Raw genomic sequence first — 14,761 nt, forward strand, 5'->3', positions numbered from 1 at the left:
AATTTGGTTAGCAACGTCATGGTATATTTGGTTGGAGCACAACGATATTCTTTTCAACCGAAAAATTGTTAATATTGTCGAGGTTGTAGATCAGATTAAGAGATTGTGATGGTCTTGGTTTATGGGTGGGGAAGGTATAAATAAAAAAGTTGTTTTCTGAAATTGGTGGATTAACACACTCACTTATCTCCAATGTATTTGATATAGGCTTGTTGTAACGGATTTTAAGTACTACTTGCACCATCTCCTTATAAACTTTGGCTTATAAAAAAAAGTTAAAAGCTATACTAAATGAGACACATTTATTTTTTGCACTTTCCCCCGTTCAGTAGTGAATTAAAAGTTAAGAAGTACCCCACCACCTCAATCCCCCAACTCTTAGGCTTTGTTTGCGAGTTTGGAGGGGAGGAGAAGGGAAGACTTTAAAGGGTGGAAAATATGAGGGAAAATTGAGAAATCTTTCAATTTTTTTAAAAGAGTAGTTTTATAGAGAATGATAAATTAATGCATATGATTACTATATTTTTAATTTTAAAAATAATATAACAACATAGATTAAATTTGAAGAATTCATATAAACCCTCCAAAACCCTCCTCCAATACAATTTTTTAGTTCCTCCAAATGAGGAGGGTTTAATATTATGAAGAAAAGTTAACACCCCAAAGTCCTCCCCTCCCATTTTCCTCTATTTCTTCCACTTGCTCCTTCCTTTTTTCCCAAGCCTTCCCCTCCCTTCCCCTCCAAACTCGCAAACAAAGCCTTAAGGTACTAGTCAAGCCAATTGAAAATGGACCTCCAAATTTCTAGTGACATAGAACATGAGAAAAGTAGATGATTGTGGCTTTCAATTTCATCAAAGCAAAACATATACAAAATTGTAAACACTCACACCATTTCCTTGGCCAATTCAGCTTATGTAGTATTCAAATTTCTAATCCATCTAAACTTTCACTTCCTTTTGTTATTCAACCAAAAAAAAAATTACATGTATGGTCGGTCAAAATCTAGTTAATTGGTAAAAAAAACTCATATTTTCATGTATTATTCTCTTTCTTGTGTAAATACTCCTTCGTAATAAATAGCATGGTCATTTAAAATTTACACAAAAACCAAAATTATGTACCATGTGGCATCAAAATTCTGATGAAAAAATCTAAATTTAGATAAAAATGAAATAAAATAACATTATTATTATTATTATTATTATTATTATTATTATTATTATTATTATTATTATTATTATTATTATTAAATGAGTTTTTCTATCATTTACAAATTTGCATATGCTAGGAAGTTTAAAGTAATAAGATTATATCGAAATTTCTAAATTTCATATTAAATATATAACTTTTTAATAAATAATTTTTTTTAATGTAAAGGTGTTACTTTTAATTCTTTAACATGTACAATTTTGCACATATTAAACAAACCCTTAATTTAATAATCTGAATCTTATGTACTTTCGTTCTTTAAAATTGACCGAAGAAGACAATTAGTGCATACACATGACACACGTAAGCAAATCCGATATGCATATATATGCATGCAGCAAATATTTTAGTATTGCAGATGAAATGGCTCAATAGCAGCAACGATGTGAAAAAAATCATTTGTTATTTTCTTAATATATTTACTTTTGAACTGCTAGAGGTTACGAAAGTTGTTGAGAACAGTTGGGAGAATGGTATCATAAGATTGCCACGAAACTACAAAGAATTTTTATATACTTTGTTAGTTTCATTTTGGTGGAATGAAAGACCAAAATTTTGTAATTAAGCACTTGTATAGTATCATTGTCGACGTCTTATGAGAAGATTTGTTCTCTTTTATTTTTTATGATAAAACTTGGCCCAAATATGACTATCTCATCCATTTTTATTTGTAAAATTAACAATAATCATAAGAATGTTGATATATATCAAATATGAAATTGACTTTTCGCGTGTAGAAAATATTTAAAAAATAATAATAATTGGAAGGATAAGTTAAAGTGAATTAGCATATCGGACAAGAAAAAATGTTATAGATTTTTTTTTTTTAAGCCAAAAGGAAATTAAATTAAAAAGAGAAACCAGGAAGTACAAGATTGGGGGTGTGTACCTGACCCAATAAACCACAAAACAACCTGAAACAGGTGATACAACAATAAGGTACAAAAGTGGTATAAAAGAAACAACCCTAAACAATCACAACCACGGACAATCCAGCGAACCCACGTGTGAGCACGAAACCGAATTGCAAAAAACACGCAGAGTGAGCATTCAGAGCTTTTGAGAAGGCGTATGAATCGTCTGCCAACACAGAAACGATCCAAGGTCCACAACTCCCTTCTAGATGAAGCAAGTTAAACGCCCTTTCAGGCCAATCCAACCAAACACGAACCAAAGACGGAGTCGCATAGGTCTTGAAACTTTAGTCGAAGTCCAGATCATGGGATGAACAACCGACGAAAAGTCATCACAGTCCACCAATGGCGCGAAAAGCAACCGCGGCAGATAAAGTCTAAAGGTACGATAAACGATAACTACCGTCAACACGGAGTATCTACGCACCTAGCTCTTTCGAGCAGAGTTAGACTATAGAACCAGATCCTAAATTTAGAAACCAAATTTAAGATTATCAAACAGAAACATAGGATCACAACTATACCACCAGCCATCTTCATCTTCCTGTAACAACAACAAAAGTAAAAACAAACGAAAAGAAAAGCAAAAACAGAACCAAATACCCAAGAGGACAAGAAGCCTGCCGGCGGCAAGGATCCGGTGACACAAAAACCGGCAACACAAAATCGACCCTCATCCCTTCAGCGTAGGCGAGAGCCAGATCCGTCACGACCAAGATCACGGCTGCGTAACGAAAACACAACCTGTGAAAACTAGATCAGCAACAGGAGGACCGCCTGATAGAGAAGAGGATCGACGGTGGTGCGGAGGCTGAAGCTCGTCGCACCACCATCACTAGAAGCTACATCGGAGAGGAGAGTTTGGATTTGAAGGGTAGATCTACTGTGGTTATAGATTTTGAACTGACAAATACTCAAAATTTTAGTCATCTAATTGTCTTGACCTATCAGAAAGAAATCTTTTTTTCTTATATTTGAGTCAACAAGAAATCTTTGATACCAGAGTTTCGCCCAATTTTCACTCTAATAGTACGAACAGTAAATTAAAAGCCAAAATAGCTTATTACTTCACTTTAGTTGAGATTTAATAATTAAGTTTTCTTTTTTTTTTTATCGTTAAGCAACCTTTTTTTTATTAAAGAAACCGTCCTTAAACTTTAACAACCGATTCATTGTAAAATAAATGAATGATTGATATTAAGGCATGTAATAGATAACATAAGTTGGAAACTCTTATCCGACTCCACCTCTCTACTCATCCGGATCCTCAAAGCTAAATACTTCTCGTGAAGGGATTTTTTTGGATGCAACCCTTGGCCATAATCCAAGCTATACTTGGAGGAGTCTATGGAGCATTCAATCTTTACTTTCACAGGGTCATATATGGAAAATTGGAGATGGCACCAATATTAATGTGTGGAAAATGTCGTGGATCCGCAACCTTCCTTCTCACAAACCCTCTACCTCGCCTCCTCTCCACTATGAAGATCTTATGGTAAACGCTTTGCTAAACCCGAGTCTGAATTCTTGGAACATTCCTGCAATACAAAATATGTTTGATGTTACTGATGTAACCGCAATTTTGTCTGTTCCACTATTTGCTCTATCAAGAACTGATTCTCGAATTTGGAAGTCAATGGTGGATGGAGCTTATACCGTCAAAACAGCTTATCGTCTCTGCTCCGATCTTTTACTTGATGTTGCACCTGTCTGTAACAATTTTTGCAAGAACTCTATATGACAGATGCAAATTCCTCCTCGAGTACGTTCCTTTATCTGGCGGTTAGCTCATCAATGTTTACCTACCCGTGCAAATCTCATTAGTTGGGGCATCCCTTGTGTTGATTCTTGTGTTTGCTGTGACCTCTTGGATGAAACGCATGTGCATCTCTTCTTTGTTTGCTCAAAAGCGGTCAAATGTTGGGAACATATAGGCATCCAAAACATTTTACTCGATCTACTGGTGACAGCTAATGACTTTGCTTCCATGGTTTTTTATCTGTTTGACAGGTTGCCCACACATCAAAGATATCTAGCAGCTATGGTTCTTTGTAGTTTGTGGAAAAAACGCAATTCAAAACACTGGGATAACACAGATAACTCACTGGCCTACATAGTTACCCGAGCTAAGGACACTCTCAACGAATGGAGTTGTATGTAAAGAACAAAGTTGTCTATCCAAGCTACCAATATTCCTCATGCTTGGAGCAGACCTCCCAAGTGACAATCAAATGCAATGTTGATGTCGCGTCTTTCAACAATAATTCAATTATGGGGTATGGTATTTGTTTTAGAGATTCCTCAGGATCGTTTTTGTTTGGCAAATCTGATTATCTTTATTCTTCCACCACAATCCTAGAAGCTGAAACCATAGGCTTGTTGGAAGCTATAAAAACGGCCATCCTGAATGGAATGACTGCTGTCTTTTATGAAACAGCTGATTGTAAATCTTTGGCTGATGCACTCGCCACAAACTCCAACCATCCTGATGAATTTGATGACCACATCTCCCAGTGTAGAAGTCTCTTACTTACCAGTCCCGACTTTGTAGTGTCGAATATTCAGAGGCAAGCAAATAGTGTTGCTCATAATATAGCTAGAGCATCTCTATATCACACTAGCCCCTATATTTTCAATATTCTACCAACAACTTTGTATTCGTTGATTATGAATGAAATGGCTTAATTTTGTCTATGCTAAAAAAAAAAAAAGATAACATAAGATAATGTGTTTGAGAGGATCGAAATCCATTACAGAGATCACTATGTTGTATGTAGCTACTTTTTTAGAGGAGACACTACCCTGCTACGTCTTTTTTTTTTTAATGATGCTACCCTGCTACTTAGATAACATTTTTTTTTTGTCTTAACCTTCCAATTTCCAAAAGAAAGTGGTATTATAATCTGGAGTACGGTCGGGAGGTAAAGATAGCCTGATCAAAAATATTATTTATATAATAACGTCTTTTTAATCAAAGCCTAAATAAATGACAAAATAACTAATCGTTCTTTGCATTGAATTTCAAAATTTGAAAGATCACCTACTTTGACTAAAGCTACCAAATACATATACTTATCTTTCTTTTTTTGTTACAAAATACATATGCTTATCTAATTACCCAAACCCTATCCTAACGTACACTCAACTTAAACCAATGCAGAAGTATCAACTAGGTTTATTTTGCTATTAAAAAAAATCGAAAACAATGTGCAGCCCTCCACCTTTTTATGGTGATACACGTTAATAAAGACTCCTAACCGTTCATTATTAAATATTTTGTTAGATTCACTATAATATTTTGAATCCATGGTAAAATATTTAATAGTAAAAAAATTGTTCTTTTTCTTGACCAATGTAGAGTGACACAAGTGACAGATAATTAGGTTACTTAACCATTTGATCAATATGTATGAAAAAAACATGTTAAAAGATGTCGGTCTCTTAAATAGATCTCGACTATCTCGAAAGTTAAGAGTGATAATTATTTTAGTGTTTAATAAAAAAATATTGAGACATAGTTTGGTTCTTTACAATAAAAATACAACTAAGGCCCTAACTTTTTCATGAAGCAAACATCTATCAAGTGATTCATTTTCTATGTATTCATAATTAAGTGCTATATATCAAGTTTCTTTTTTAAAAGAATATCCTAACAAGATTGAAATGGTTGATTAGCATTCACGATTGACATTACACACGAGGTAAGTAAGATTTCAAAACATTGAACTGTTGGTGAGTAGCAAAACGAAAATGCAATGAGGAATATGGAAGCAGAAAATAATAAATTTCACTGGGTTTAAAATAGAAGTGATGAAACAGACCATTTTTTTAAAAGAATGAAATAGACCATGTTAAAGTGCTTTAATATAGTTTCATGCATTTTTTAAGAAGATAAGTTAACCATTTAAATCAGGCAGGTATGAAGACTAAATTGTACTCCTACCTTTTTCAATAATTGTTGTTAGGGGTCATATTGTCATTTAATTTGATCACATAACACGTAGACAACGTAGTCGGTTGACAACATGGATGAAAATAAATAAATAATACACATTAACAACAACATATCAAACTTTTATAACTAGGAATTAAAGTGTCTCAATTTATTTTTGTGAAGAACAAAAAATTGAATTTTGTTATTGTGAAGAAACAAATTAGATGTCAATTTTTTTAAGTAACTTAGTGGTTATAATTCCACTCTTAAGAAGATGAATAATGGGAGAATCTGAAGTTCGAACTCCGATCCTTTTATACCGCAATGTCTTTGCCAACTGAGTTAAAATAACGATGACAAATCTCATTTTTTTTTTGTTATAATCTATATTAAAACTTTACTCATAAATTAATTTTCGTAATTGCACGCGGAGATGCCTTCCTTTATAACCGGATTATTATGCGAACTTTTGTCACATTTTGTGAAATAGAAGTTAAATTAATTTATTTGATGATTACCTTTCTAAGCTTGACGTGCTTTATATGGTAGTAGGTTTCTTATTCTTCGCATAAGTGTGATAATTAAAGTTGCAATATGACTTTTAGAATTATATATAATCAATAAGTCTAAAATCTAGTTTAGCATGCCACTCCCATTACAAAGATTATGACTTTCCTTTTTTTCCTAATAAGCCTCCAAACATGGCAATGAAACATTCAAAATTCAAATACCTTGTTCCCCCATTTAATCATTTGCTATTTACTTTTTTACCCTATAGGTCCCATAATAAAGTAAAATAATGTTAAATAGAGAATATCTTTTCGATGTATTGAAAGGATATAGTATCAATAAGAACGGACATGAGCATTAAAATATTTAAAAAAAATCCAAAACTCCTTTCTCCGATCAATGCTTATGCCCTGTCGATTACGTAGCTCCAAAAACTAAAAGTCCAAATCAAGGTTTCGAATTCCTAGCCATTGGTACATTTTCTTTAGTTGGGAGTGATGGTGAAAGGTTCAAATCATGGGAACCGTTTCATCATGTTGTGTAACCACCATATGCTTCGGTTTCCCAATGTGTAAAGTACGTCCATATTACGCCACAACAAATGCACTTAACCACTTATGCGTTGCCTTTTATCATTCATAAAGTACATGCTTTCCAACGGCCATACCATATACCCTACCTCAAATCAAAAGTTGAAAACATTTTCAAACTCACTCACCCACCTGTCCAAAACCATGTCATACCCTAAATATAAGTAAAAATAAGTATTGTGAGTATAGAATTGGGTTTCTCGTAAGGATCCTTGACCATCCAATTGAGATTCGATGATCTAGAACTAAGTCGATAATTTTGTTTTTTAGGATGCAAACGGTCACATAATACCTAACCGTATTAAACCAAGTTTTGTAATTGAACTAAATATGTGTACTTTGATCTTTGTTAATATTTAACTAAGATAGAATGAAGAATTCTTTTCTTTTTTTGTGTAAATTGGATGCACACAAATTAATTTTTTTAGTTGGATGATATTTTGTTCATGTTTTGAATTACTATGAATTTAACAAAACCCTAATTTTGTTGAATCTTTAAAATGTAATTTTTGTTGAAATCCAATTGATTAATCATCATAATTTTGTCAAATTCACTATAAACGACGCTGCTTTAAAAGAAAATAGAAGAAGAAAAACTAACAACAAAATAAAACTAAAGGTTTCAAATTTTTCAATATTAAAGTCTCCTACATCCTATCCTAGTAAGTTACATAATAATGTAACTTATGTTATAGTAGTAACACTATCACCTAATAGTGAGGCCTACCTCACTCACTCAACAAACGTTAAAAACAACAACTATGTACCCACTAAAAAGAAAAAGACTCATTAATTTAACTTGTTCTACAACCTAATTTTTTTTTCAAACTAAAAGTAAGTTAAATACTAACAATCAAAAACCAGGAACAACCTCCTTCTTCCGCCGCATCTCAATAACTTTCCGGTGATGATTTGAATGCAATTCACTCGAAAATGTAGGGCTACAAGCGGGTCTATATTCCGGTAACAACCGACCCGATTTATAACGAACCCCACAAGCATTACAAAGTGTTTTCGGCCCACCTGGTCCGGCTCGCCATTGAGGAGTCTTCTGCACACCACAATGACTACACCGCCGCAGCACGCCTCTTGCTTCTCCGTCCGGTGAAATCATCCTCTTCGCTTTTTTCTCCGGTGGCTTTGAACATTCCTCGAGGTTTGAGGAAGAAAGTGTAGTTGAGCTTGAAGATGAATTGGCTAATGAAATTGGCCATACACGAATACCGGTTCTAGTTCTCTTGCTTCTTGCTTTTGCCGGTACCGGAGTTTTGAAACATGGTGTTGAAAACGTGGGTTTTGGTTCATGAGCTTTTTGTAGAAGTTGGAGATTTTCTGTTTTGGGAAATTCTGAGAAGGAATCTTCAACGAAATATGATAACCATTCTAAATCAGCAGCTTCTTCTACCTACAAAAATTGCAACTTTGGTTAAATTCATCAAAAACTAAGTTTGGTCCTTCATAATTTTCATGTCAGCAATTTTAGTGTCCGAAGAAAAACAAAACCAACGTAGTCTCTGACATTTTCATATCCAAATTCGTCCCGAACGGTATAACATACGACTAATTTGTTTCCAGTATGAAAATGTCACATAAAAAACAACAACCTTAAAAAAACAATCTTAACAAAACAAACTAAAAAAATCTTTCTTTTTTTAATGTAAGAGGAATAGAGAGAGTACCGGAACGGTGAGTTCGGAAGTAGGTAATGAAACAAACTGGTTGTTGAGTATGGAGTGTGAAATTTCGTTTTGGTTTTGGGTGTTGTTTTGAGGGGTATGGTTTTGTTGTTTTTCTTCGAGAAAATCTTGTTCATGTTCATGTTCTTGTTCTTCGTTGGAAAAGTTAAGAAAATCATCGACAAAGAAATCATCTACAGGAGCTATGTCTTGGACATTAAAAGAAGATAAATCTTCTAACAACGTTTGTGGACTGAGTTTCACCGTTGTGTTTATGTTAAAACTGCTTTTCAAAGCTGCTTCTGCTTTCACACACTCCATTGCTAATTCAGCCTGTAAAATTAAAAGAAGATAAGTCCTCTAATTTATTTATTTTTTTATGGAAAGTAAAAGAGAAATTGAAGTTGAGGTGAAAGTAGGATAGAACAGTTTACCTGAGAGAGAGAGAGAGAGGGTGAACAGAAAGTTGAGAGGAGGGTGTAGTTGAGAAGTGAGGAGTAGTGAAAGAAGTGAAGGGGTGAAATTGAAAGAGAAGTGGATGGGTGAGTTTGGTAAAGCATTGAATGGGGGATTACTACTATACAATGCGCCTGTTTCTTTACTCATAGAAATAAATTAAAAGGCTTAATTGCACTTTTGCCCCCTATATTTTGCCAATTGTGCGATTTTGCACCACATTGTTTCAAACGAGTGATTTTGCACCCTATATTTTGCCAATTGTGCGATTTTGCACTCCATTGTTTCAAACGAGCGATTTTGCACCCCAAAAAATCATAAAAATATTCAGTTTTTTTTCCAAAAAATTTAAAAAATCGAAAAAAATTAAAAATTAGAAAAAAATCAGAAAATATAATCAGATTTTTTTAAAATTCTGGAATTTAATTTTCAAAATACAAAAAAAGTAAATATTCAAAATTTTAAAAAAATCTGACCTTTTTTTAAATTGGTATCCAGATTTTTAAAAATTAAATTTTTTCCAGAATTTTTTAAAAAAATCTGACCTTTTTTTAAATTGGTATCCAGATTTTTAAAAATTTAATTTTTTTCCAGAATTTTTTTAAAAAAATCTGACCTTTTTTTAAAATTTTGAAAATTTACTTTTTTTTGTATTTTGAAAATTAAATTCCAGAATTTTAAAAAAAATCTGATTATATTTTCTGATTTTTTTTCTATTTTATTAAATTTTTTTCGATTTTTTAAATTTTTTGGAAAAAAACTAAATATTTTTTTTATTTTTTGGGGTGCAAAATCAGAAAGGGGGAAAACTATAGGGTGCAAAATCGCTCGTTTGAAACAATGGGGTGCAAAATCGCACAATTGGCAAAATATAGGGTCCAAAATCGCTCGTTTGAAACAATGGGGTGCAAAATCGCACAATTGGCAAAATATAGGGGGCAAAAGTGCAATTAAGCCAAATTAAAAATTCATTTCATTTGTTCTTTTCTCTTTCTCTCTTTTTTTTTAAACCCTAATTTCACTTCTCCAAATTCAATTTAGCAATGTTGTTACATTCACAAAACAATGAGTAGTGGATAAGTTTTTGTATTTCACTGTGTTTGATGGTTGATGCTAGGGGTGTGACGGTTCGGTTTAGATTAATTTCAATTAAAAAAATGTTTGAATCTTGTACCAAAAAAAAAGTTTGAATCGATAAAATCTTCGTTAGTTCAGTTTGATTTTCATTATTTTTAAAAGGAAAATGCTAACAAGTGTCTTTAAGATCATATTTTGTAAAAACTTTGTATTACATATTTTGTTTTTCATGCTCTCTATTTTTTAAACAAATTTGTATTCCATGCATAATCAAACATTTCATACTCAAATTGAAACAACTTCATCAAATAATAGGTTGCATGTGGCTGACGGTTAGAGTTACTTTTTTGGGAGATGATGATGATGGAAGAAAGAAACATTTATCACACCCCAACTATCCCATATCCTACAAACAACAAAAAAATATCAGTTTTAACCCTTTTGAAAATCAAAGTCATATTCCACCCATCATGTGTTTTCAAAATTGAACATAGATGAGATGTTTTCCAAAATTGATCCCCATACCAGAAATCTTAGAGAAAGTTTTTTGAAACTAACTCATAAATCAGAAAGAAACTAAAACACAATAATTAACGATAGATCGGAAATAAAATGATGTATCAATCACACCTCCAATTATTTCGCAACATTCTTCATTCTTCTAACACAAAAACTAACTATCAAATACTTCATATGTTTCAAAATGAGTGTCGTTTAATGTTTTTATACACATATTAAGAAATAAAATGATGGTGTTAAAAGACATGTCTATTTTACTAAACTAATCTTATTTATTATGGGTGTAATGTTTTAGAAGTAGTGTACACTCAATTAATTAGAGAGTACAATTGAAAGTAAAGTAATAATTCTACATTGAAAAGTGCAAGTGACATTCATTTTGAAACAAATTTTTATTGCTAAAGTGACACTCATTTTGAAACGAATGTATTATCTACTTCTTCTCAAAAGACACAAAAAATTGATTAATCTGAATATGATGATGATGATGATGGTTGTGGTGGTGAGAAATCTGGAATCAATGAGCATGTGAAGTCCCTCTAATTAAGCTTCGGAGATGGATTACGACAACAACACAGTTGAAAGCAAGCGGCTAACAAGGCGAGAAATAAGTGAAATGGGCTGCTTTTCACTTAAAGAATATTTTGAACAATGGCAGAGGTTTTTTTTGGATTGGGAGCAATTGGTTTGGGTGGAAAATATTGAGAATTTGAAGAAAAAAAAAGGAAATGAGATGAAGAAGAGAAATCGTTTTGACGAGGATGCGAGATTTATAGGAATGTATTTGCGTATTAAAAGTGTTAATGAGAAAGTTAATTTGTGATTAACTATGAGATTCTAGCTCTCATTTTTTAATTTTGGCCTAACCTTAAGTGCGTATGACGAGATGCTATTAGTAAAATAGTCGATGGAGTTAGCATTTGTTTGGTATATTGGTTCTTAAGATCTTAAAAACAGAGAACTGAATCAAATTATGTTAGTTTGGTTCGGTTTCAAACTTAAACAGACAAGGTTTGATACTTTTTTTTATTAGATTTCCAATTTTGTCTGAACCGCTTACACTGATCCGCAAGACTAGTAATTTTATATTACACCTTATTTGATATGTCTATACACTATATTCGAGAGAAATAATAGAGAGAATAGATGAGTAACATAAATAGAGAAATACAATATAGATTAGAGACGTGAGAAAGAGAAGCTAGGGGGAAGAAATACTTCATTCGATCTTTATTATAAAAAAAAATAAAAATCCACATTTTAGATTCATTAAATAATTAAAGTATTTAATATTATATTAAATAATTTAAAAAGTGGATTTGTTACACATAATAGAGACCGGAGGGAGAGACACATGATCATATATGCACCAACGATCAATCTTTAGTTTGTAATACAATTTTGGGATACTATCCAAAACTATAATATTGTATATATTAACTGCATGTCTCAATTCACAATAAGCTTGATAGAATCATCATATGTCACAATAAATTTTACAAAGATTACACTTTCTGTATTTAACAAAATCACAATGTTACAGTGATTTCATCATGCTCCGTCTCTCCAAACATGCACTAAAAAGGTTTACAAGGAGGAAGTGGTGACCCACACAATCTACGATTACCCAAAAAAGATGATTTAGACATTTTAGCCATATTTTTAGGAATTCTCCCTCTGAGCCTATTTCCTGAAAAATCCACATTTTGTAAATCCTTCAAATTTCCAAATGTTGCTGGAATTTTTCCAGAAAACTTATTATTGCCAAGAGATAATTCCCTCAAACCGCTTAAATTCCCAATAGAAGCAGGCAAATTCCCATTAAGCATGTTGTTCTGAAGATTCAAATTTTTCAAATTCTTGAGATTCCCAATCTCAGAAGGTAAAACACCACTTAACAAATTATCCGATATCCTTAAAAATGTTAAAGAACCAAGTCCACCAATAGAAATAGGAACATTTCCTTCAATCTTGTTTTGCATCATATCAAGTGTATTTAATTTTTTAAGACCACCAATTGATTCTGGAATTTTTCCACCAATTTTATTTCCAGACAAATCTAAAAATCCTAGATTTTTAAGATTTCCAATGCACTCTGGAACGCCGCCGCTAAGATTGTTTTTTTTAAGATCAAGACTAGTTAGAAGCTTCAAGTTTCCAATTGAAGATGGAATTATTCCTGAAAGATTATTTCCTGAAAGACCAAGTTCTAATAAGGAGACCAAAGATCCAATCTCAGAAGGTAGATCACCAGATAATTTATTATCATTAAGGTAAAGTTTCTCAAGTTTGATAAGTTTATTGAACTCCACAGGAATTGGACCATTCAATTGCATTAAACCAATGAGGCTTAAAATTTTGAGATTGCTTAAGTTTCCAAGATAAGGTGATAATGTTCCAGACAAATATGTATCAAAAGGTAAATTAATGCCGTCGTCGACGGTTCCGGAAAGAGTGAGACTAACAACTCTTCCTGTGGTGGAATCACATTTAACTCCATTCCAACCTTTGCAACAATCAGAGGAAGATGTCCAAGAATTCAATAGTTGTGATGGGTCAGAGGTTATTTTGTTCTTGAATTGTAGTAACGCGTCTTTGTCTATTGCATTACAAGCTTTAGAATGTGAGATGAGTGATGTGAGGAGAAGGAAGAATAAGGGTAGCAAGAAGGATTTGGTGTATAATGTGTGCGTTTCCATTTTGTAGATTTTGCTTTTGAAATTGAAATTTGTATTGTTGGTACTTAGAAAATGAATTTTGCATTTGTATTTATAGTGATCGGGTGATAAGTTATAAGTTACGTTTGAACTATAAGCAGGTGTGACCAGCCTTTTTTACCATTTGTTTTTACTTGCATCATTTTTGTTATAACGTTTTTTGTGACACGATATTCAATTAAACTTCAACTAACTAAATTTAGAAAAACGTATGAAATCCGTGTATGGTACTGTCATCTCTTGAAATCACGAACACTAAAAATAACTTTTTTTTTTTTTGAGGGAACTAAAAATAACTTATAGACAGATTGGTAATTTTTTTTTTGGCATACTTGTAATTATTAGTTGGTAACAACTAACAAAAACCCAAAAAAAAAAAACTTTATTTATTTATTTTATAAAAAAAAGCTCTATGTTTTCCTTTAACAAAATACGTTGTTTTCCTTGCATAAAATTTCTCTTTGTTTATATTTTGTCGTACAATAATATTTAATACGGGTTACAAAAAATATATTAATAACATAATACTTGTGTGAGATGACACGGAGAAATATTTACTCAAAGTATGTATAAAATCCCAATTTTAGTAAGATTGTGTATGAGTAAAAAAGATAGATTGTGTATATAAATATATAAGAGAAAATTTATACCATAAAATAAATTTAGGTTAAATTTATAACAAGAGGAAATGACAATAAAAGATAAGGATCAAGACGAAGGAAGGAGGTCCTTCTACAGTTATCAGCAAACAACAAGGATAAAGAAATTGGAGGGTCTAACAAATCAACCAAACTCAAGTTTTCATTATGACTCAAGTGGGTAAACTATGTTATTTTGATGTGCTAAAAGCCTTTGATGTGAAGATTCTTCCTCCTAATTGGATAAAATGTAATTCAGATGGTGCATCTTCTGGAGTGCTTGGAAGAACAGCTTGTGGAGGCATGTTTAGATCTAGTCAAGCTGGTCATATGGGAAGTTTTGCTGACAACTCAGGCATAGCAAATGCTTTTAGAGCTGAGCTAGTAATTTCTATGCTTGCAATTGGAAATTGCATTGTATATAGGGTGGCACAATCTCTGTCTGGGAACCGATTCCAAACTGATAAGTCTAACGATTTCTTCTATAAACACAGTTTCTTGGTACCTAAGGAACCGTT

The 14,761-nt window shown here is 32.4% G+C and overlaps 3 protein-coding genes and 1 long non-coding RNA gene across 4 annotated transcripts; 1 reads left to right on the plus strand and 3 right to left on the minus strand.

Annotated features, from left to right (window-relative positions):
• Positions 1–2,080: 2,080 nt before the first annotated feature.
• On the minus strand, positions 2,081–3,011 carry LOC146900734 (uncharacterized). The gene is made up of 2 exons (XR_015023173.1): positions 2,730–3,011; positions 2,081–2,592 (listed from the first exon to the last, which is right to left on the minus strand). It is a non-coding gene; the product is annotated as an uncharacterized LOC146900734 (long non-coding RNA).
• A 1,260-nt stretch (positions 3,012–4,271) lies between these two features.
• Positions 4,272–4,811, plus strand: LOC146900735 (uncharacterized). Its single transcript, XM_085736972.1, has one exon. The coding sequence runs from the start codon at positions 4,272–4,274 to the stop codon at positions 4,809–4,811; it is 540 nt and encodes a 179-aa protein (XP_085593098.1).
• A 2,957-nt stretch (positions 4,812–7,768) lies between these two features.
• LOC146900736 (GATA transcription factor 5-like) lies at positions 7,769–9,444 on the minus strand. Its single transcript, XM_085739044.1, has 3 exons — positions 9,271–9,444; positions 8,840–9,169; positions 7,769–8,565 (listed from the first exon to the last, which is right to left on the minus strand). The coding sequence occupies exons 1-3, from the start codon at positions 9,394–9,396 to the stop codon at positions 8,014–8,016; spliced, it is 1,008 nt and encodes a 335-aa protein (XP_085595170.1). The 5' UTR covers positions 9,397–9,444; the 3' UTR covers positions 7,769–8,013.
• Positions 9,445–12,377: 2,933 nt separating this feature from the next.
• On the minus strand, positions 12,378–13,587 carry LOC146900737 (uncharacterized). Its single transcript, XM_085736319.1, has one exon. The coding sequence runs from the start codon at positions 13,585–13,587 to the stop codon at positions 12,466–12,468; it is 1,122 nt and encodes a 373-aa protein (XP_085592445.1). The 3' UTR covers positions 12,378–12,465.
• Between the last annotated feature and the right edge of the window lie 1,174 nt (positions 13,588–14,761).

Source organism: Medicago sativa, chromosome 8 (genome assembly GCF_051527215.1).
Source record: "Medicago sativa cultivar Bolivia chromosome 8, Bolivia_mono, whole genome shotgun sequence".
Classification (NCBI taxonomy): domain Eukaryota; kingdom Viridiplantae; phylum Streptophyta; class Magnoliopsida; order Fabales; family Fabaceae; genus Medicago; species Medicago sativa.

Coding starts and splice junctions, on each gene's coding strand:
- LOC146900735 (XM_085736972.1), top strand. CDS start 4,272: ATGGAGTTGTATGTAAAGAACAAAGTTGTCTATCCAAGCTACCAATAT.
- LOC146900736 (XM_085739044.1), bottom strand. CDS start 9,396: ATGCTTTACCAAACTCACCCATCCACTTCTCTTTCAATTTCACCCCTT. Junction 9,170..9,270: donor CCTCTCTCTCTCTCTCTCAG/GTAAACTGTTCT, acceptor TTAATTTTACAG/GCTGAATTAGCAATGGAGTG. Junction 8,566..8,839: donor CTTCCGAACTCACCGTTCCG/GTACTCTCTCTA, acceptor CAATTTTTGTAG/GTAGAAGAAGCTGCTGATTT.
- LOC146900737 (XM_085736319.1), bottom strand. CDS start 13,587: ATGGAAACGCACACATTATACACCAAATCCTTCTTGCTACCCTTATTC.